General features: G+C 57.4%; 1 protein-coding gene across 1 annotated transcript; it reads right to left on the bottom strand.

The window, feature by feature from the left end:
* Positions 1-10,909: 10,909 nt before the first annotated feature.
* On the bottom strand, positions 10,910-15,725 carry LOC107500615 (cornulin). Its single transcript, XM_036235185.1, has 3 exons — positions 15,638-15,725; positions 14,394-14,547; positions 10,910-13,564 (listed from the first exon to the last, which is right to left on the bottom strand). The coding sequence occupies exons 2-3, from the start codon at positions 14,532-14,534 to the stop codon at positions 10,910-10,912; spliced, it is 2,796 nt and encodes a 931-aa protein (XP_036091078.1). The 5' UTR covers positions 14,535-14,547; positions 15,638-15,725.
* Positions 15,726-22,124: the final 6,399 nt, after the last annotated feature.

The raw sequence follows: 22,124 nt of genomic DNA, 5'->3' as shown, positions 1-22,124 counted from the left end.
AGGAATAGAAGAAACGTACTCTCCGGCCCTGGGAAGGGTCTTTTGTGGACTATAAAAGTGTAAGTTAATGGGCTGTTCACGAAAGTCACGTTTTCCGAAGTGTTCAGGGTGAGTTTTGAGAGCATTTCTTCTTGGGCTTCCTGCCATCCATTAGTCATCTGCCAACCATTAGTCATTTGGGCCTGGACCCTGGGGAAAATGTCACTTACATACATATGTATATCAAATACAAAACCTGAGATAGGCAGACATAGTCAGAAAACTGTAATAGGCACGAAGAACCAGCTTTTCTGTATGTCGCCACCAGGCGATGGTGACGATGACCATGGTGACGGCAGTCATTAAGCGCTTGCTACCCTCTAGACAAGGCACTTGTCCGTTTATTCCTTTCAATATCCCTGTAAGGTCAGTATTACTGTCATTCTCGTCTTACAAATAAGGAAGGGAAAGCATAGAGAAATTTAATAATTCATCCCAAATCGCAGCTGGTAAGCGGCAGCGCTGGTCAGAAACCCGAGCTGTCCCCCGCGAACGCCCAGCGCTTAGCTGCATGTGCGCCGCACACGTGGGCTCCGTCAGTCCCCGTCCGGACCTTCCCCAGGTGCGTCACCATCACCCTGCCGTCTGGACAATGCCTAGAATTAGCGAACGCCCCGAGTGAGCCAGCCTGTCCCCGGAATGGTAAGGGGCCTGCCACTGAGGTGCACCCATCGCTCCCACAGTCCGGAAGTCCCAGACCAAAGGACCGTGCGGAAAGTCACGTGGCCCCTTGAGTGTGACTGTCATTTTTGGTGGCATGCATTTTTCGGTGCTGGGCTTGTTTCTGTTGAGGCGACAGCTGTGCTAGGGGGCTTTCGGAGCCCCAGACTCTGCCCCGAAGTGTTCGAGGCCACCCTGCCCTGCGGCTCCAGGACCCTGGCTTACAGCTCGGACACTGGTTTGCCCGTCCTTGGCGCTCTCTCCCCCTTCCTACTTGCTCAGCGCGACAGATAAACGTATAAACTCAGGAGTTAGAAAGATTCGAGCTCAAATCTCAGCGGTCATTTACCAGCTGGGTTCCCTGGGCAATGATCAAACGCTCTGAGCCTCAGTTTCCCAACTTTTATAATGGGGATAATAATACCTACCTCGCCGGTGGAGATGACTTAAGATAATCTGTGAAATTGCTTAGTACCTGCCTGGCGTGAAATAAATGCCGAGTAGAGTATATAATTACTGTAAGCTCCTTTTCAAAAAATATTTCATAACATCTAGCATAGTTTTCTACACATCGGAGGTGCTCGATCATGTTCGATAAAAACAAATGAGGAGTCAACACGAGGCCTTGAAAGGTGGAAATGAGACCTGTCTGTCAAAAGCGCCGCCCCAGAGGGTACCTCACGAAATCCTGATTCCATTTTTATTTTTACTTATTTTTTTTTTAGTAACACTTTTATTGAAATGAATTCACATACCATAAATCCAGCATTTCAGTGGTTTTTGGCGAATTCTCAGGCGTGTGATTAAGTCACGGTCGTTATGGCGTCTGAGTCCTTATGTGGGCTTCCTCGCTGCTCAACGCTTGGGTTTCCCTGCACGATAACTATAAGGTGTGGCTGGTGCTGGGGCCCAAGGGGACACGTGCCAGGTCATCCAGCAGCGGCTCTGGACGGCGCTGGTCCTACCAGAGGCTTCACGCACTGTTCAGAAAGGAACCGAAGTGGTGGGTGGTCTCTGAGGGTCCGCCCGGTGACTCTGGCAGGGACAGCGGCCTGTCTGGGGTTCAGGAGGCCATGGCCTGGTGTATAGCCTCCACTCCCCCACGTCTGTGGGCGGGGGTCCCCCCCGCTCACCCTGTTCTTCCCCTCGCCCTCTGCTCATTCCACACACACACTTCTCTGGGCTCTCAGGGGCAACCTGGCTGGGATTTCAGGCTCAGGGTGCCAAACTTGTACATCCTTGGCTGCTGGGTTGTTTTGGGGGGAAGCTACACCTTAGAATGCTAAAAACGACTTCCATTGTACTTCCGAAAGCCTCGGATTTGGGTTTTTCCTCTGACCGTCAGCTGAATTTTGTTTCCACATCACATCCTGTTCAAGGGGCGGGGGGGCTTCTTCAGGGTCAGCTCTGCGCCAGAACCCCGGTTCCAGGGTTGCTCCGTGAACTCAGAGCACGTGCCCGAGAGCGGATCTGGACACCCCGGTCCGTATGAAATGCCTCTTCTCCCTAAAAGCAGTTTAAGGCGCTGACCTTGGCTTGCGCTGCCGTGAAGCAGGAAGAATGTCGCCCTAGCAGGAAGACGGAGTGTCTGCTTGTCACGGCTGCCCAGCACCCACGGCAAGAATCCAAGTCTCTGTTTCCACACCTGTGAAATGCAGATTATGTCAGATATGTCAGAATCAGATGAGATGTGAGGTTACGAGCACAGGATAAGAATTCAATATATTTTGTTTTGTTTCCTGTTTATTTTCAGGTTTAATCTAAGTGGGAGAAGGTTACCACAGGTTTGCGGAAGGGAGAGACGACTATACATCTGTCCGTCCCTAAATCATCATAAATTTTAACTAGGGACAGACTGGTTCCACAGTCCCCAATAAGGCTGAATTTTTATGCCTGCTGCATGAGGAGAGAATTGACATCTTCGAATAGGACTAGAGACAAATCCAGGATCTCCGTGGGTTCCGGCTATCAGGCGTGGATTTGATTCGGTTTAGATTAGTTAATTTTATTGATTCTTTCCATTATCTATGGTAATTTCATTTGTTTTCTCTTTAAAAATTAATTATGTTTATTTTACTTTTTATACTCACTCCACCCACGTGCTAATTCCTTGCCTCTGGCACTAATTACGCTTCAGAGCTCGGGTCTCCTGGGACTGTTCGGTTTACATCACCTCTGAGCATTTGGACTCTTAACGGGAAGGATGGGAAAGTCGCCTCTGGGGACAACCAGGTCTGCAGTGTCTTGCTTTTCCTTCGGTGGGAGGTATTCTTCCTTGGGGACTGGCATCTTGAAACAGGGACACTAGATCACCAGCTTAGCAAGATAATTGCAAAACACGAAGTAATTATTTCATATCGCTATTATAGGGTGACTAAGATCTCAGAGATTGGCCGTGTAATTTAATCCAGTTACCCCACCCACTGCCCCCAGTGTGTGCAGGTCAAAGACAGTGTGTGCTGCCCTGTCCCTGGGGACCTTTGGAGCCTTTTGTGCCGTCCAAAAGTCCCTGCTTCCTGCAAGCCTCCCTCTTATGCCATGGTTTATAATCCTAATGGTTTTCTTTCTAAACACATTTCAGCTTACCAATATCTTTCTTAACATGAGTCACCCTCAGCTGGATCCCACTCAAAAGGTGTGATCTGGCTGCACGAGATAAAGACAGAGGAAGCCCATTCCTTCCCTTATTCTAAAGCTAGACCTCTAACGCTGCCTAAGATCGTGTTGACGTTTTTGGCAATTGGATAGCAACATGAGGTCATGCTGAGCCGACTTTGGGAGAGCGACTCCTGCTAAACCGATTCGGTCTTATTCTACACTTGTGCTGCTGCTGGTTTTTAGAGTCAAGGAAAGAACTTTCCATTTGCCTCTCTTAAATTTCTTTTTCTTTTTCTTTTCTTTTTTTTTTTATTCAGTATGGCCTGCTAAGATATTTTCTTTTGGAAACCAATTTGACTTGAGTGCTTTCTGTCATCTTCGAATGTGACAGGTCTGTTTTAAAAATCAGCATCCAAGTAATTATTAAAATGTTAACTAGACTAGAATGTAAATAGAGTGCGAGTAAGTTACTTATATACTTCCTCAAGAAAGATACTATTTTATTAATCACCTCCTTTAGTTTACCAATTATATCATTGTTCATGCATCCAAGTTTACTCTAACTTGTCCACAAAGATGTTATGAGAGATTGTGACAGATGCCCTGTTGAAGTTCAATGACATATCTTTCCAGCATAATAGAATCATTACGATGTATGTTTAAATTAGGAATGAGGAACTTTTATTGTGCTAAAATGGGCTAAACAATGAACATGGCTTTTTATGTAAATATGTCTCAGGAAGTAGCATCGGAATAGGTTCAGAGGAGTGGGGTTTGGACTCAGAGAAGGGATTGTTTTTCAAGGACTAAGAAAGCTGAGCCTGAAAGAGCATCAGCCTAGCCTTCACGTGTAAGTCAAGTTGGAAACAGTAAGAGATGTGGGGCCGAGACACATTCCAGGTCCAAGACAAAAAGAGTTAGTTACCCTTCCAGCCAGGGGAAGAGCCGGGTGATAAATGAGTGACAGAAGTCGAGATTCGGCCTGGAAGCAGATGGTCTGTCCCAGCAGGATGAGCTTGGGGGGGAGGCGGTCGTGCTGGGGGTCTGGGGAGTGAGCCGGCTGCGGAGATGATCCTTAAATTAGTCGTGGTCTTATTGTCAGTCGTTTAGGTTCCGCATCCAGTGTGCGGTAGAAGCAGGCTTCGGACCCAGGCCGCTTGGCTCGAGGACCCGCGCTGGCCGGTGACGGTGCCACACTGCCTCTGTGGGTGTCACCACCTCCGTGAAGCCTCCTCAGCGTCACCTTCTGGGTTTCCGCAGAGCTGAGTTACACTTTCGCAGGTATTGACGTGATACCTTTAATCGCTTTGTTTTGTTTCCCTCCCTCCCTCCCTCCCTCCCTCCTTCCTTCCCTCCTTCTCCCTCTCCCTCCTCGCCTCCCCCTCCCCCTCGTGCCCCGCTGTGAGCTCTCCAGAGCAGAATTGCAGCCTCGTTTTCCACCTGCCACTCTACACAGCACAGCGCCTGGAATTCGGTGACACTCAGTTGGGTCTTGCTACGTGGCTGGCTAATGAGCCAAGGTGCTTGGTTGTAAGCAGCCATCAACAGGGTAGCGTTTTCCGGGAAGGCTATCTAGTGGTTTTTAAAAGCACCTGGAAGCCTAAAGAACTCTGTAAAGAAAATGGGTAGGGAACTAGGCAACAGAGAAAAACTAGTCCAAAAAACAAAAACAAAAAAACAGTTATTATGGGTTAGACGCTTAGGACATCACAGGTCGTGTTGTAAGGGACCGATATTGTTTGCTGTGATTATATGGGCTGGGTCTTGGAGTGCACAAGTCCACCAACTGAAGGAAGAAGGACCGACGTGTGCAAAGACCCCTGTGTGACAGGGCGTGGCCTGTTAAGGGGATTTCTGGAAGTTCCATGTAGCCAGGGCATAAAGGGGCCGAGGAGGGGTAAACCGGGGCGAAAGCCAAGTGCCTGGAGGGCCCTGCACGCCCATCGGAATAAAGTCCCTTTGGAATTTGTTCTTAATGCCACAGAATTAGATACTTGAAAACGGTCAGGATGGCAAATTTCATGCTGCTTATATTTTAGCACAATAAAAAAGATGTTTTTCATACATGTATATATGTACATTTATACAATGCGCACATATAAATAGACACACGTGTATAAATGAGTCCCGAAAGGCTATAAACCAAATAGTAGCAGTGAGTCGTAAAGTCCTCAAGTTTCATTCGTGCTGTAGCGTGCGACGGAAGTCCTCCCCGTGGCTGCGTAGTGCTCCCTTATACGCGTCGCGTAGGGCCCATATTATTTTGTTTATCCGTTCATCCCTGTGTGGACGCTCGAGGTGCTCCCACCTTTCGACTCTGAATGGCGCTGCTGTGGCCCTGGGCGCACGGGCATCCGTTCCGATCTCTGCCTCCGCGTCTTTGGGGTTTGACTTAGAAGTGGAATTGCTGGGTCATGTAGTAATTCTATTATACATATATTTTAAATTGATACTATACTTGTAATTTTTTAAAAATCAGATTGTGAGCATTTTTATCAAATTGTGAAGATTTGGGGTCTATTGTGAGAGGAAAAGAGCAGAAAGTGGCCGTTCCTCATGTGAGGAAGCACGAGGTAGCCTGGGAGGGTGGCGGGGTGGGTGCCGGTGGGAGATGGCCCAGGGCGCCCATGTCCACCGCGTCTCCACGTGAGAGCTGCCCTCCACGGATTATCACGAGACTCATCACTGTCTAGTGGTGACACGGAGCTCAGAAGAGGCCTCGGTTCCAGTCACACGGATGGCAGGCGGCGGAGCCAGGCGCCAGCCTGGGCCTGTCTGGCACCCCGACACCCGGCGCTGGTGTTGGCCTCTTTGCACCGCGCCCCAGGAGACCAGAGCCCCGAGGTGTGGCAGGGACAGAGGTGGCGGGCGAAGCCGCAGAGTGCAAACCGGAGAAGCTCGGCGTGCACAAGTCTTATTGTTAGTTCCCGACTTCGGGGAGGGGTGAGGGTTGCCCTTCTGTGCGAGGGGGTGACAGGCGCCTCTGTCTGGCAGGGGGCCACATTCCTTCTTGCAGGTGTGTGGGTTCAGCGCTTCCGGCATGCCACTGAGCCGGCTGAGCTGACTGATTTCAGCAGATGCCACAAATGACAGCAGAGCCACCTGCAAGCCCCACGTCCACCTGGGTGAGGTGCTTATGTAGGGGTGGAGAGCCCAGAAATCAGCAGCTTAAATCTGATGGCAAAACTCTCCAGGGGAGGCCAGAGGCCGGGACCAGTTAAGTCAGAAAGACCAGGTCACAGGTGGAAAACCACAAACCTGCGGTTTACCTCGGATTACGGCACTGCTGCTTAATTCGGGATAATTTCCTCTGTGACTTGAAGCCGTGACCTAATCTTACATCGACATAATTAAATTTTACTGCATCCACGCAACCGACAAACAAACACTTCGGCGGTAGGTATGGCTGCCAATCTTATCAGCAAGTGGATGGGAACCAGGGCAGTGCCTGGCCTGTGCCTCACGGGAAACAGACGTGGGTTTTGGCGCTGCGTTCTGTCAGGGGCAGCCGCGTGTTCGCTGCAAGCAGCCGGCAGTGACACAGACCCCTGATGAAATGACAGGGCCTTCGGGCGGGGAACGCTGTGGCCTGCACACTGTCCGCACAAACGCGTCTCCCTGTGTTACATTTCCAGGGCTGGCGGTGGCTGTGGGAGGGCCACCCGGAGTCACACCACGGCTCAGGCAGTTGAGGGGGACATGGGCTTTTGCCCCTAGCTAGGATCCTTGCTTATTTTGGTATGCTTTCCATGATGTCTGTTAACTGTGTGTTAGCTCCTCGATGAAGAGACTGTGTCTAGTTCATTTTATAACATGCCCAGCGCAAAACTACCAGTTTTGTCGCAGTAAAGTCACAGTAATGATACAGATCAGCATGTAACATACCATCCCATTTATCATTACTGATTATTGATATTTGGGACTAGGATCCAAAATTAAGGTAGATTTCAGCCCGTGTGAGGGAATTGTCTTCTGTGGATGGTGACTTCTCCTGCAGAAGAAAAAAACAGAACCCAAATGAAGAGCATGTCACGATACACGACGAAACGTATCGTAAGACAAAAAGTGGATTTTTCTGGCCATGGCCTGGGTTTTTCCAGTTCGTTAACTGCACCCCTAAGTCAGATGCTGTAGTTGACTCTGCCGTCCCCAGCCACACATTCACCCCAGTCTCCCACCTGAGTCTTGTGGGAAAATGAGATTCACAATTAGAGACCTGCTCCCTACCCTCTAATACTCCCGAAGGGAGCGAAATGGACTGGACTGGCGAGAAACTGATTCTGGCCCGGGGGACAGGGCGGAGGCTTGAGAGGGGAGCAGGGAGGGTCAGCGGGGGTAGGTCCACGCGGAGTAACACTCTGACGTTCGGTTTTAGGTTTCTTTGGGATGGAAATCTCCACAGTTGAGCCGTGGTGCAGAGAGGCTGGTAGGAAGAAAACCCATCCCATGAGACTTCTCTGTACTGGGTCAAGGTCAGGCTGCTCAGGACTATTTGTATGGCTCCTGGCTCAGACATCCTTTGCTTTTAAATGGCTGACCTTGAAAGATGCTTCGCTCAGCTCTGAATATTTTTTGAATGCTTACTGTGCTGTGCGCCAGGCTTACGTATACTTTTATATGTGTGGCGTAGCTATCCTCGTAACCACTATGAGAAGATACCATTGTTTTCTCCACTTCCTGGGTGAAATAACTCATACAGGTACCTTGGTTCAGGGCACACCTGATGTAAAGTGCACAGCTGAGGTTCAAAACCTTGCAGCCTTGCTCCCTAACACTCGGGCTCACTCATCAGCTGCTGACATGGGAGGCTCTAAATCACCGAAAATAGCCCATGGAAACTATTCTGCAAGAATATTCCGCATAATGTTTATGTGTTTGTCCGTATAAATATCATTTGCATAGAAGCATAATTGATGTGCGTTTGCATATAGATGTTATTTATAGATACAATTTGCATGTAAATTTGCACATATAATCATAGACATACACTTTCGTATAGATAATTGTGTGGTAATTTGCGCATAGAGGACGGTATGCAAGGGATTCAATAACAATGGCTATTTGGGGCAAAAATATTGGTGTTTTTTGTATTCGTTTGTTTGCTTGTGCCTTTCATGACTTCTCTATGATAAACATATGGTCTGAAACTGAATTTTTTCATTCAAAAAAGGATTTTTTGTTTGTTTGTTTAGGACGTTTAAACAAATGCACTGACCGAGTTCCTGACCACTCAGAACTGGGCCACACAGAGCCCACTGGAAGCCCAGGTCTGGAGCGGGGCCTGGCATGCCTGGTTTACTCTCTTTTCTTTTTTTGTTTTTGAATTAAACTTATGGGGTGACATTGAGAATACCTCGGGTGGAGGCTTCTGACGGCCTGCGTTACTACCTCGGCGCCCAGGACACTCTCCCACAGGCCTTTGCCTTAGAGCTGGCCCACTTCGTCTCTGCGATGTCGGCGCTTTTCCAGAAAGTCCTCAGATAAACCAGACGAGTGTTGCCTGTTGCCGCCACATTCCACCCACAGCCGGGCCTGGAGCCGCCTTGGGCCCCCCTCCTCCCCCTTATAGCTCCAGGGGCAGCCTCAAACCACCCCCCACCACCACCACCACCGGAGACCCGGCTGGTGCTGTAAGAATAAGGTTCAGAGCCCTCTCAGCCCAACGACGACGACGGCGGGGTGGGGGCCAGCGCGAAGCTGATGTGAACCTGTCGGTTCCACCAGGCCCCGCCCCTAATGCCCAAGCCCCCCACGATCTCGCCAGCCCCTCACCCCTGAGGGAGACAGCAGAGGCGAAGCCACTTGGCTTCTTTTTCTTAGTTTTTCCCTCCGTTAAATGGAAGTATGATGGAACAAGACGTGCCTCTCCGCTCCAAATCCTGCCCGCTTCCCCGGGGACGGCGGTGGGGGAGGGGGGGGGAAACCCCGCTTGTGACTGTAGCTCGTGTGTAAGTGGGGAGCGCTGGGAACGCGCCACCAGTGCTGGTGATGGATCGGCAGCGACCCTGAGGGTGGCCAGGACAGGCTCTGGGGGCCCCAGGAGACGGGCGCAGACCGCTGCTTTCTGTCCTGAGAAGGGGAGTCCCTCTCCTCGGGGACTGCCCCAGGACGTGTACGTCACTGCGTCTCCACGGGGACCGGGGACCGCGGACCGCTCCAGGCATGAACGTCCGGTGCGATTGCGGGCCCGCAGGGCCGCCCGCGCCCGGGGCAGCCAGAGCCTGGCAGGCCTGGCTCTACGGGGCGTCCAGGCGGCGCCCGGCCCAAGCCAGGTGCCGGGGCCCCATCGTGAGCGGAAGCGGCCCTGCGTAGGGTGCCCCAAAACGAACACGCGTCCGCGCGCGCCCCCTGTCAGCCCCGCGGCTCGGAGCGGCCTGGCTGCGTCTCCGCTGAGATGCTGCGGAGGGAGCGCGGGCCACGCCGCGGAGCCTCCCGCAGGCCGAGCAGGCGCCCTGCAGGCGTCCCTCCCAGGCGGACGTCGTCACCACCGCCAGGGGGCAGCAGTCAAACGTGCGGAACTGCTCCTTCTCCGCTGCGTGGCAAATGCTCTTTCCACCATCCCTAGCGGATCGCTTGGGAAGGGGTGAGGGGAACTATAGTCTCTAAGTCCTTGCGCGCTCTTTGCTCTTGCTCTTTGGCCTTTAAACCTAACGATTAGTTTGGATGGATATAGACAGTGCTTTGTCCTCGGAAGAGCGACCGTCTCTTTCAAACGCGCTTTCTCCTTACTAGTCTGGGTCTAACTCTGGGTTTTTGGTTCACGGATTAGTCCTCTGTTGCTCCTGTAACGAATACGCTTAATGGCTTAAAACAGAAATGTATTCCCTGGCAGCCCCAGGGGTCAGAAGCCTAAAATCGAGGTGTCTGAAGGCTGCGTTCCTTCTGGACACTCTAGGGGAAAATTCACTTCCTTGCCTTTTTCAGCTTCTGGAGGCCACCTGCCTGCGTTGGCCAGCGGTGCCTGGCTCCCGCGCCTGGCTCTGTGAGATGGTGACTGCAGTCGGGCCCACGCGGGTGACCCAGAATAGCCTCCGTGCACTGGTAACCTCGGGCCGGCCTCCCGTGTGTCCTTATGGGTGAGCAGGGACTCGACACTCTAGGGTTCGAGGTCGCGGGAGACGGGGAGCAGCTTCCCACCTGATTCCCACTCGTCCCGCAGGGGCGTTAGGTGTGCTGACCCTGCTCTCTGACTCTGTGACTCTTGGGATCTCACGCGGCCTTTTCTCAACGGGATGCCCTTCGAGGGTCGGGACCGGGCCCCGCCCATTGTCACGGCCCCGTGGCCCCCAGCCCGACACATCTGATAGAACGGGACGCAGAGCGCAGCTGCTCGGGAAGGTTTTATTGAGGCCCTCGGATGGGGCGATGGACAGATGAGAGATGAAGAGCTCTGAAGCCCCCCACAAACGGAGGGGGGTTCGGCCGAAGGCGTGACATGCTCCTGAGAGTGTCTGCACGGCGAAGCGGGTAAGACAGGAGGGTTTAGGGTAGCGAGCGCCTTGCAGAACCGGCCTCGCTGCGAAAGACCCAAGAGAGAAGCGCTGTGGCCAAGGGCTGATGTCCGGGGACGCGCCGGCCCTTCTCCAGTGGTCTCCTTCCAGGCCTGGGGCGCTCAGGGCTTGCTGCCTTGGAGGTAGGAATACAGCCCCGAGGCGGGGAGGCCCCGCTTCACGTCCCGCTGGGCTCCCTCCCGGCTCGGCGCGGGAGGCACGTGGCCGCACAGGCCGCCCCGGTCCTGCCTGCCTATCGCCATCTCCCTTGTGTTGTCGTCTATCCACTCCCCCTCAGCCCCTGAGGACTGTCCCCCTCCCTGCCCGCCGGTCACACTGCACGTCGGGCGAGTGCCGCTCCCGTCCTGCCCGCCGGTCACACTGCCCGACTGCCTCTGGGTCTGTCCCTGCTCTGCAGCCCCGGCGTGGCACGGCGGCTGGATCCTGTCCCGCTCCACGGTCTGGCTTTGGGACTCTGTCTGTGACGGAATGGGTCTTGTCACCACTTGGCTTGTCTGGCTCCTGTGTTGACTGTGGGTCTCAGTCCCTCTGGTCTGGCCATGGAAGGACCCCTGTGACTGGGAGCTGGTGGCCCCTGTCTGCTGGCTCCTGTCCCCCTCCATGGTCTGGGTGGCCCCTCCCCGTGTCTGAACGTGGCCATGGGAGGACTGCTGTGACTGGGAGCTGGTGGCCCCTGTCTGCTGGCTCCTGTCCTGCTCCACGGACTGGCTTTGGGACTCTGTCTGTGACGGAATGGGTCTTGTCACCACTTGGCTTGTCTGGCTCCTGTGTTGACTGTGGGTCTCAGTCCCTCTGGTCTGGCCATGGGAGGACTCCTGTGACTGGGAGCTGGTGGCCCCTGTCTGCTGGGTCCTGTCCCGCTCCACGGTCTGGGTGACAGTCTGGGTGGCCCCTCCCCGTGTCTGAACGTGGCCACAGGAGGACTGCTGTGACTGGGAGCTGGTGGCCCCTGTCTGCTGGCTCCTGTCCTGCTCCACAGTCTGGGTGACAGTCTGGGTGGCCCCTCCCCATTTCTGAACATGGCCATGGGAGGACTCCTGTGACTGGGAGCTGGTGGCCCCTGTCTGCTGGCTCCTGTCTCGCTCCACGGTCTGGCTTTGGGACTCTGTCTGTGATGGAATGGGTCTTGTCACCACTTGGCTTGTCTGGCTCCTGTGTTGACTGTGGGTCTCAGTCCCTCTGGTCTGGCCATGGGAGGACTCCTGCGACTGGGAGCTGGTGGCCCCTGTCTGCTGGCTCCTGTCCTGCTCCACGGTCTGGGTGACAGTCTGGGTGGTCCCTCCCCGTGTCTGAACGTGGCCATGGGAGGACTCCTGTGACTGGGAGCTGGTGGCCCCTGTCTGCTGGCTCCTGTCCCGCTCCACGGTCTGGGTGGCCCCTCCCCGTGTCTGAACGTGGCCATGGGAGGACTCCTGTGACTGGGAGCTGGTGGCCCCTGTCTGCTGGCTCCTGTCCTGCTCCACGGTCTGGGTGACAGTCTGGGTGGCCCCTCCCCATTTCTGAACGTGGCCATGGGAGGACTCCTGTGACTGGGAGCTGGTGGCCCCTGTCTGCTGGCTCCTGTCCTGCTCCACAGTCTGGGTGACAGTCTGGGTGGTCCCTCCCCGTGTCTGAACGTGGCCATGGGAGGACTCCTGTGACTGGGAGCTGGTGGCCCCTGTCTGCTGGCTCCTGTCCCGCTCCACGGTCTGGGTGGCCCCTCCCCGTGTCTGAACGTGGCCATGGGAGGACTCCTGTGACTGGGAGCTGGTGGCCCCTGTCTGCTGGCTCCTGTCCTGCTCCACGGTCTGGGTGACAGTCTGGGTGGCCCCTCCCCATTTCTGAACGTGGCCATGGGAGGACTCCTGTGACTGGGAGCTGGTGGCCCCTGTCTGCTGGCTCCTGTCTCGCTCCACAGTCTGGCTTTGGGACTCTGTCTGTGACGGAATGAGTTTTGTCACCACTTGGCTTGTCTGGCTCCTGTGTTGACTGTGGGTCTCAGTCCCTCTGGTCTGGCCATGGGAGGACTCCTGTGACTGGGAGCTGGCGGCCCCTGTCTGCTGGGTCCTGTCCCGCTCCACGGTCTGGGTGACAGTCTGGGTGGCCCCTCCCCATTTCTGAACGTGGCCATGGGAGGACTCCTGTGACTGGGAGCTGGCGGCCCCTGTCTGCTGGCTCCTGTCTCGCTCTGTGGCCTGGATGGCACCCGTCTGGGTTTGAGGCTTGGTTCCAGTCACGGTCTCACTTGTCTGGTGGGCTCTGTCCTGTTCCCTGGCCTGTGACTGTCTCTCTGACCTCTTGTCTCTGGTCTGACCACTCTGGTCTTCTCCTGCTCTCTGGGTCGGCTCCACGTGCCCCCTTGCCGGTGTCTGCTGGCCCTCTCCCTGCCGTCCCTGAGACTCGGACTGCCTGTCACAGTGACTGACCTGCGTAGAGCTGGGGACCTGGCCCTGGGTCTGGGGCCCGGTCCTGCCCTGCCCGGGGGAAGGCTGCCCACTCTGTCCGCCGCTGCTCTCCCGGGGACGCTGGCCAACCCCAGCTCTCCCCTCTTCTGCGCCACTGCTCTGTCCTTCCCCCTGCTCTGGCGAGGCCCCGAGGCGGCAGCTTCGGGACTTCTGAGTCCCACAGGCTCCCCCAGGCCCCTCACTCAATGTCTTGAAACAGGCCTGTGTGACTTTAAACACCAAGACCAGGAATTCCTCGAACTCCACAGTCCCCGTGTGGTCTTCATCCAGCAGGCGCAGGACTTCGTCCACGGTGGCCGGGTCCTGGGGCTTCTGGGGGGAAGGCCACACGCGCTGAGTTAGCCCCCTGCCTGAGGACGGGCGGTCCACTCAGCTCCCTGGCTCCCCACCCCCCGCCTGGGAGCCCACTGGCTCCGCCCCACAGCAGTGCATGCTGCGCGGTGCACACACACGTGCATGCACACACGCACGCACCCACACACGTACTCACGCTTGCAAACACACGTACATGTGCTTGCACACGTACACCCATGCTTGCACACACGTGCACACACATACACACACTTGTGCGCGCGCACACACAGCTATGGCGGCCCTAACACAAAGTCGCGTCTGTCTTTTATCCCTGTCTCTCCCTCAAGGGCAGGAAGCACCTTTTGCTTCAGGCCCTCTCGGGTTCACGGGGGAAACCGGGTGACAACTTAGCGCTGGCTCTGCTCACGACACCTCACTTCCGGTGTGAGCGCCACCGAGCGGCCGCTGCGCGCAGGCGCAGAGCTGCGCCTGTCGTGGGCGCTGAATGCCTGGGACAGGGGGACCGGCTGCAGCCGCAGATTTCCGGAGCAGCGAAGCGGCAGCGATTAGTGCAAAGCTGTGTCCCTCCCTGAGCTGTCCCCTGAGACTCTTCCACTTTGTCTCGCAATTACAATGATTTGAGGACAGGGCACTTCCTCTAAAGCCTGTCTGTCAGCTCCCGTGACTGTCCCTTGTTCCCGCCCGCTCCTCCGCCCGCACGGCCTCGGCCACGGCCACAGCCACGGGGCGCGGGCCTGGCCCTGGGTTCCGGAGGCGAAGCGTCAGGTCGGGGTCCGTGGCAACCTGCTTTGCCCCGCGCCTCCCCGCACCTGGCGGTCACACCTACCACAATGACGTCGGCCAACTCGCGCTCCAGGAGCCTTTTCAGCTGCCCGCGCGTGAGCGCGCAGCAGCCTCCGGCCCCGGGCTCCGCGTAGCGGCCGAAGGCTTCGATGATGCCGTTAATGTTTCGCAGCAGCTGAGGCATCGTGGGAGTCAGGCTGGGGACAGAAGAGTGGCCCCGGGGGGCGCCTGGGTCAGCGCATGGGGCGGGCTGGGCCGCCTCGCCCCGGTCCTTTCCGGGTGCTCATGTGCCCCCCACACCCCCGGGGCACCGGGGCGCACGCGCTGCTGCGCGCCAGCCCGCTTCCTCCGCCGCGTGGGCCAGGGCGGGCTGCTTTGCCGTCTGTGCCTCCGTTTCCCCGTCGCAAAATGAAAGTGATGCTCGAATTTACAGGCTTAGTCTGAAGGTCGAAAGAGCCCATTCAGCGCCGGTGGCATGGTCGTGTGCCGCGTACACACATGGTTTGTTGCATCTGCTCGGGGCTCCCAGAGCACACTCACGGGTGGCCTCTGTGACCCTCGTCCTCTGCGCCTTCTTACAGGGGAGGACACCAGCCCTGGGAGGTCAGGCGGTTTGCCCAAGGCCACCCAGCTGGAAGGGGACCAAGGGGCCCTGGAACCCATATCCTTGGAACCCAAAGGTGACCACCTTCTACCATCTGATCCGGTCACCAAAAGTTACAGGCCAACCGTGCCTCCTTGTGCACGTCAAAGGACACAGCCCAGGACATTGCACCTCGACAGGCAGAGAAGATCCTGGATTTTGTTTTAGGTTTTGGTTTTAAAACCACGCAGCAGACCTTAACCGCTAAGCTATGATCAGTAAGAACAGTAAGATAGCCTTTCCTAGCTCCGCGGCAGGCCCCTTAGAATAAAGCCACAAAATCACAACGTCCCCGGGGCACGGAAGGGCAGCCGAGGGAGCCCCTGGCTCCATGAGAAGGTTCAGCCCCTCAGCCGGGGTTGGCAGGAGGAGCCGGATTCAGGTCTGCAAGAAGCTTCCAGAACCCAAGAACAATACACCGTGGCTGATTCAGGCAGGCCCAGGGTGGTTCTGTTGCTGCAGCAAGGGCCTCCCAGTGAGGGGAGTGGCACCAGGCCAGCTCGGGGGACGCGGGGGTGGAGGGGGGAGCAGGGAGCGCCCGTTTGCCCGAGGCCATCAGAGGGCACACGTTCTGCCCACGGCCCTGGTTTAGGAGCTCAGATCGCAGGGCACAGTGAGAAAGAGGTTCCCAGGAGGGGACTTACCTAACACACGGGCAGGGCGAGGCCAGTGGCGTCTGAGCGGTGTGTGCGGTGCCAGTCAGCGGGACGGGAGCCTTTTATAGGGGATTTCGGCGAGGCTGGGGCGATGCCACGCCGCAGGAGGGCTTGATTCATGCCCGGCCAGCCCCGCCCTGCCCGGCTCCCTTCTCCTGGCGTCTGCCGGCACCGGTGGCGGCGTTTGCCTCATTCCCCGGCCCCTCCTGCCCCGTTCGGCGCCCTCTCTGTGTCTCTCATTTGTCCCGAGCTGTCTCCTCATGAAAGGGTCCCACGTGATGGGGCGGCAGTGCTCGCCACGGCGGGTTTCCTGGCGTCTTCGTGTGACTGCGGTGTCATGGGACTTGTCTTAGTGGATACAAACACCGGAGAATATTTTCGTCTAGTGAGGGTTAGCCTTTTCTAACGGGCCACCTTGGGAGGCCCTACACGTTTTTCGGGTGACATTTCCATTACTTAGGACATTGTTGGAATTCTTCATTCGGACTTGCGTCTCATACCCAGGGTACGAGACGTGTGAGGAATGCAACCTCATTTCTTTACGGCTGGGCCTCCTGTTCGATTAAGACAGCGGCGTTAATACCCCGTCCTTCCACTGATGCTCACGGCCACGTGCGAGGCGGGCGGTGTGGCCGAGCCCCGTTGCTAAGAGAGGACGGGGAGAGACCCGCAGACAAGTGGCCACACAGGGAAGAAGGGGGTGGGCCGGGCGGAGCCCCCAGCCCCGGCCATGCTCCTCTCCGTTACGACATGCCACCACTCAGTCCTCCCTCTGTGACGTTTGGCACTATACAAGCATCAGATTTGTCCTCCACGGAGGAAGAGTTGCCGTCCCTGGGGATGCAGAGCAAGAAGCATCCTGAGCTCCGAAGCCAAGTCCCGTTGACTGTGCAGAAGCCACAAGGCTGCAGCAAGGACAAGTAGCTTCTCGAGGGGCTCTTTGGGCGGGGCCGGGGTGTCTTCACCACCCTCACGTGTCCGCATGCAGCACACGGGCGGGAAGGCATGGCGAGGCCTGGGCCGCAGCACGCACACACCCCAGCATGGGACAGGAGTGGGCCAAGGAGCCGACTGCAGGAGGGGCCGTGCCGGGCCAGCTCCGTGGCTGGCGGGGTCTGCGAGGGAGGGGCGGGCTCGGAGTCAGAGTCAGGAGAGGCTGGTATGAGAGCAGGGGAGTTGGGAACAGGAGGGGCCGGCGGATCAGCCTTTCCACCTTTCCCGCTGTGAGCGCTGTGCTTAGAACATCCAGAAAGGTTTGGGGAGTGAGGGAGCGTGAGCTGGGGAGCGACGGGCCCAGCGCTCTTTCCGTGAGGTTATGAGGTGGGTGACTATGCACGATTTACTTCCAGGTGAGGCACAGAGAGGTCAAGCCAACCACTGGAGGCCACACAAACCTAGAAAAGTGACCCCCAAATTCGTACTTAGGGCGGAGGTCCCAGGACCGAAGTGGGAAGAGCTGCGTGGCAGCGCTAGTTGGGGTGGCCTGGGTCGGTGCTGGGCTCCCTGAAACCCCACCAACCTGTGTGTGCTGAGCTCCTAGGGCCGGCCGCCCCTTCCGCCTTCCTCCTCCAGGGAGCAAAGCTCCCGCCCCTCCCAGGGAGGAAGCGGGATTAAGAGATGATGACAGGGCGCTCTGAGCCCGGGATGACAAAGGGGACACCGAGAGTGTGCAAGGGCGAAAGCCGCTGAGCAGGAGTCACCTGACAGGCTCGGAGCACATCCGCGTCTGATGGAGGAGGGCGCGGCGCTCCGAGGGCCACCCAGGTCACTCTGGGGCCGCCGGCTCTCGGGGAACGTGCTCACTCGTCACCTTCCCAGCTTGGTGTCAGGATGCCAGGCAGCCACGCGGGCGGTGGGGACAGACCGGCACAGTGGAGAGGAACCTGCTCCTTACCCGCGGCGGCAGCCAGGCCCCCTGTCCTAGCCGAGCGGACAGATTACGGCACCCGCCCCGTGGTCTGGGCGCCCTGGTCCCCCCACCCCGGCTTTGCCTAGTCTGTCGCCGCCCACCCCCAAGTCCTTGGTAGATCATTAGTCCCTTCCTCGTATCTTGGTCTAGATCCTTACCCTTTGTCTTTTTCCCCGTGAGGACTGCCCCGGGATTCTTTAATTTTAACGGAGTGACACATTTTTTTCTTATTGAAAGTGCTACATGTACACGAAAGAAAATCGAGAAAACCGTGGTATCTAAAGGGAGAACGAGCACCGCAGTGACGCCGCCTGCCGGAAGCCGGCACGCGAGGCACCGCCTCCCGGTCGCTTTTCCGTGCGCGTGCGATGGCAGTCGCGGCGCCAGCACACGTGACCGTGCAGCCCTCCCAGCACCAGGGACACGGGCGCCGTTACCCCTTCTGTATTCAGACGAGGAGAGGGAGGCGCAGAGGCGTGAAGCGACTTGCCCGAGGTCACACAGCCTTCGGAGGGCAGGGTCAGGCGCTGAGCCGATGGACGGTGAGTTCTAGGACTTCCGGCCCCTGCACCACCTGGGATACGCCCCGGTTTTTGTATCTCTCATTCCACTGCTCCCCCAAACCCTTACGAACGCAACTGGTGTCTTCAGTACAAACGGCGACAGCAAAGCAAGGCTCTCTGGAGTCTGGGCATTTAATCGCGTCATCACAGCCCTGCTGGACACGTAGCTTTTCTCCGATGTCGGTAAATGACCTTCGGCTTTTCTGCATCGTGTTCCGTGGCAGCGGAGAACGCTCCGACGGGAGGCTCCAGTAGTGACTCCCCCTCTTTGTGATTAGAAGCCTCTACTTGTCCAGTAGAACACACGACAGGTGCTTCTTAAACATCTGTTTTTAGAATATAGGGAACGTCTATTCCGAGGAGACAAAGCTCTAGTATTTGGAGCTATGATCGTGGCTCTCATCCTGCCGGGGAAGAGTTGGGGTGGGCAGGGCCACGTTCATCATGTTTGGAGAATGTTTGACATTTTGGGGTAAGTATGCTAATGATCTCTCCACCCTGTGCTCTCTGAGCCTCAGTTTCCTCAGCTGTCAAGTACAGATAATAGCAGGACCAGCCTTACTGGGCTGTGCGAGGCTTACATGAGCTAATCTACAACAGGCACTGAGATTACTCGTTGATACCTGGTAAGAGTTTACATAGATTAACTCATTTAATTCTCACTCAACCCAGGGAAGCAGGTCCCATGACTATTCTTATTTTACAGGGGAGGAGATTGGGATCGGATTGTAAGTGGCCAACCTAAGTGCCACAGGTATTAAGTGACTAGACGAGGATAAACATCCAGTCGCCCGTCCTGAGAGTCTGCATGTCTAACCCTGTGCTATCTGGCCGCCGTCGGTATGGGAATGGGAAGAGGTGGGTAAGGAAGGCGGAAAGCCTGGCCTTTTCAGCCCAGAAGTTGGCAGTCAGGCTTCTTTCATGCTTCTCAGCCCCTCCTTGCAACGCCTCTTCCACCACACCTCCTCCAGGAAGTCTTCCCAGATGAGTCCCACCCATGTGATCACCCCTATTTCCTCCGTCTACTTTGAATTTATGAACCCGGTTGTCCTCATGGTGCTTCGCAATGCTTTGAAAATCAGTACTCAATTCAGTGGGCATTTCTCCAAAGCCTAGAACAGAGGGGTTAGAACCACGGGGCTGCAGGCAGAGCTCCTCCCTGCCAGGTGTTTTATAACCTTGTGGGGGCCGCGGCCAAAGACAGCCAGACGAAATGTCAGTGGAAGGGAGGCAGACCAGTGTTGCGAAAGAAATGTAAACAACGTTCGAGGTCGCCGCGGGGCGCAGAAGGGGCGGCCCGGGCCCAGCCCGCGGTCCCCGCGCCCCACGGCTGCAGCCCGTTGCCCGCCGCGGGAGCTTCGCTCGGCCTCTGCCGGGGGCCGGGCGGGCGACGCGCCTGGCGCTGCGGCGCGTGCGCGCTGCGGCGCGGCCTTGGCCTTGAGCTGAGCGGGCGGCGCCGCATCCCGGCTGCCACCTAGTGGTGAGCCGGGCGCACAGCATGAAGGCCGCGGCGTGGGGACAGGCAAGGAAGAGGTGAAACCAAAAGCGACACAGAGGCGGCCCTCAGAGAGGCGCTCACGGCCTGACCGCGTTTCATTGGGGCCGCCAAGCCGCGGAGGGGCCCGGCAGCCGGCGGCAGGGGCCACCGAAAGCCACCGCAGCGCTGCCCCTCACGAGGCCCGTCCCTGCGTCTCTCGTTTGATCCCTGGAGTTAGTTGTCATTTCCTCCGTTTTACAGATGTGATTTATCCCTGGATGGGTCAACGGATTTGTCCACATCTGTCACCTGTTAAAAGGCTTTTCAGACGCGGAGAGGTCGGGTCCCGGGAGGTGCCCAGTTTGACGAGGGGTAGGAACATTCTGGGTGGAAGGAAGCACCGAGTGTGGAGGGTCTGGGCGACACGTCACCACGGGGACCCTGCCAGGTGACCATAAGCCGGAGAGCGGGGCTCGGAGGGGAGAAGCCCCCGCACCGCCCCGGGACGTGTGTGAGTGACCAGTGGGCCGGGGGAGCTGGCGTCCGGTGAGACGAGTGCCAGCAAGTCCTGCACAGGGGCCGGGACAGGGGGACACCAGCCGCGGGGGACCTTGGGAGGAGGGGCCGAGGGGCGACCTCCAGGACAGCTGATGACAGGTGCAATGGAGTGCTGGGCCTGCTACCCAGCGGCCGGGAACCGAGGACACGAGTCAGAGAAATGCCCCAGCCCTGGGGCCAGGCAGTGCCAGCGGAGTGAGAGTGGACGGGGCGTGTCCCTGAGGATATGGGCGTGAGAAACCCAGACGGCCCCCCGCCGCCCGGCGCCAGCTGGGGAGGGCGCCCCAGGGGCCCCCGGGGATGCTGGTTGGGAGCGGGGTGGGGTAGAGTGGCCTTCGGTTCAGAGCCCCAGGCAAGAAAGAGCACTGATGTTTTCCTACCTGGACCGACCTGGACCATGTCGGGACAGGTGTGGGGCCAGCACCTGGGGGCAGGTGGGGTGGCCCTGCCGAGAATAAGAAGGCAGAGTCCTGGGCCGCACTTGTCTGCCCGTCACACGCTGCGGCGGAAGGCCATGCGCGGTCCGGCTTTCGCCGTCCACCTTTGCTTTGCCCTTGGTTTCCCCAATAAAGTTCCCTAAGAAAGAATCGCACACACCTACTTTTCCTAAATGAGAAGGCAGAGCCATTTATTCCCACGCAAGGGGCGGGACACGGCGCGGGGCCCAGGCCTCGGGGTTCAAGTTGGAAGGTTGGTAAACTGAGTCAGGGAGAGGAGAGCGACTTGGGAAGAAGCCTGGCCACATGGGGCCTGTGCCGCTGAGGACGTCATGGCCCTCCCTGCCGGCACCCTCAGAGGCCCCTGCAGCCCCGCTCCCCTCCCCTCTCAGCACCCCCACCCCCAACTTCTTGCTTCTCTGTTCCTGACTAATCACTAATTAGGTGCACAGCCAATCAGATCATATTGGTAACCCATCAATAACAGGATCCGATCTTCTACTTGGTGAGGCGCCTAAACCTTTGCTGCTCCCAGATTGTCTTAACATTCTCTTCTCAGTAAAAATCTAGCTGCACAAGTAAGACGAGCCCGCTACGGGGACATCAGGACGGTGCGATAGGACAATGTAAGTCAGGTAGTTGTTTCAGCTACTTAAACACAAATGACCGTATCTCTGATGATGAGTGAGTTCTTCCCACGACTGGACTCTGCTGCCTGGGGCCTCGTACACAGTGGGCGCTCAGTCGGTCCTTGTGGGGCGGCCGGTGCCGGCCCGGTGCCTGCCCGGTGCCCAGTGTGCTCCGAGCTGGCTGGATGCACTGGGCGATACGGCGCGAGCCGGAGGCGGCGCTGGTCTGTGGCGTAGCGGCTGGGTGGCCAGCCGCGTCCCACAGAGGAGCTTTTTTGCCCGGGTTAGCTGGTGGCTTCCTGCCATGACAGCAAGCTCGGCCCTGCGGGAAGTGGCTTTGGATGGTGCCCCTGGGTCACCTGAGTGTGAGTTAATCCTGGGAGGAGTCGGTCTCTAGACAGTCACGTGCGGAGTACCTACTGTGTGCCCGCTGGGTACTGTGCGGGCCACGCGGGACGTACAGGTGGAGGCTGGCGGAGGTAGGACGCGCAGACTAACTGGATGGCGACCTGGTAGATGTGGTCGTGGAGTCACATACTAAACACCGGGCAAGCGGAGTGGGCGGCTCCGGGGCGGGTCAATCCGGGAAGGCTTCACAGAAGAGGTGGCCTGTGAGCTGGGCCTTGCGGGGCGAGCGGCGTGCAGTAGGCTGGGGGGCTGCAGGGCCGGGTGGCAAAAGGCACAGGTATCCCAGACAAAATGAGGAATCAGAGCGTGGCCTGGAGGCGGGAGGCTCCAAGGCGCTCCAGGGACACCACGCGGCCCCCGGTGGCTTACACGGTCAGCTCCCGGCTGCGCTGGCAAAGCAGGTGGCTGCCGGCCCCAGAACCCGGGCGCAGCCAGCCGCCCCAGACTGCGGGGGCCAGGCCCACCCCTCCTTGCTGTGCCTGCCAGTGCTGGCC

Source organism: Rousettus aegyptiacus, unplaced genomic scaffold (assembly GCF_014176215.1).
Source record: "Rousettus aegyptiacus isolate mRouAeg1 unplaced genomic scaffold, mRouAeg1.p scaffold_m13_p_17, whole genome shotgun sequence".
NCBI lineage: Eukaryota > Metazoa > Chordata > Mammalia > Chiroptera > Pteropodidae > Rousettus > Rousettus aegyptiacus.
Note: the sequence above shows the minus strand (reverse complement) of the source record. Positions and strands in the feature narration are given on the sequence as shown.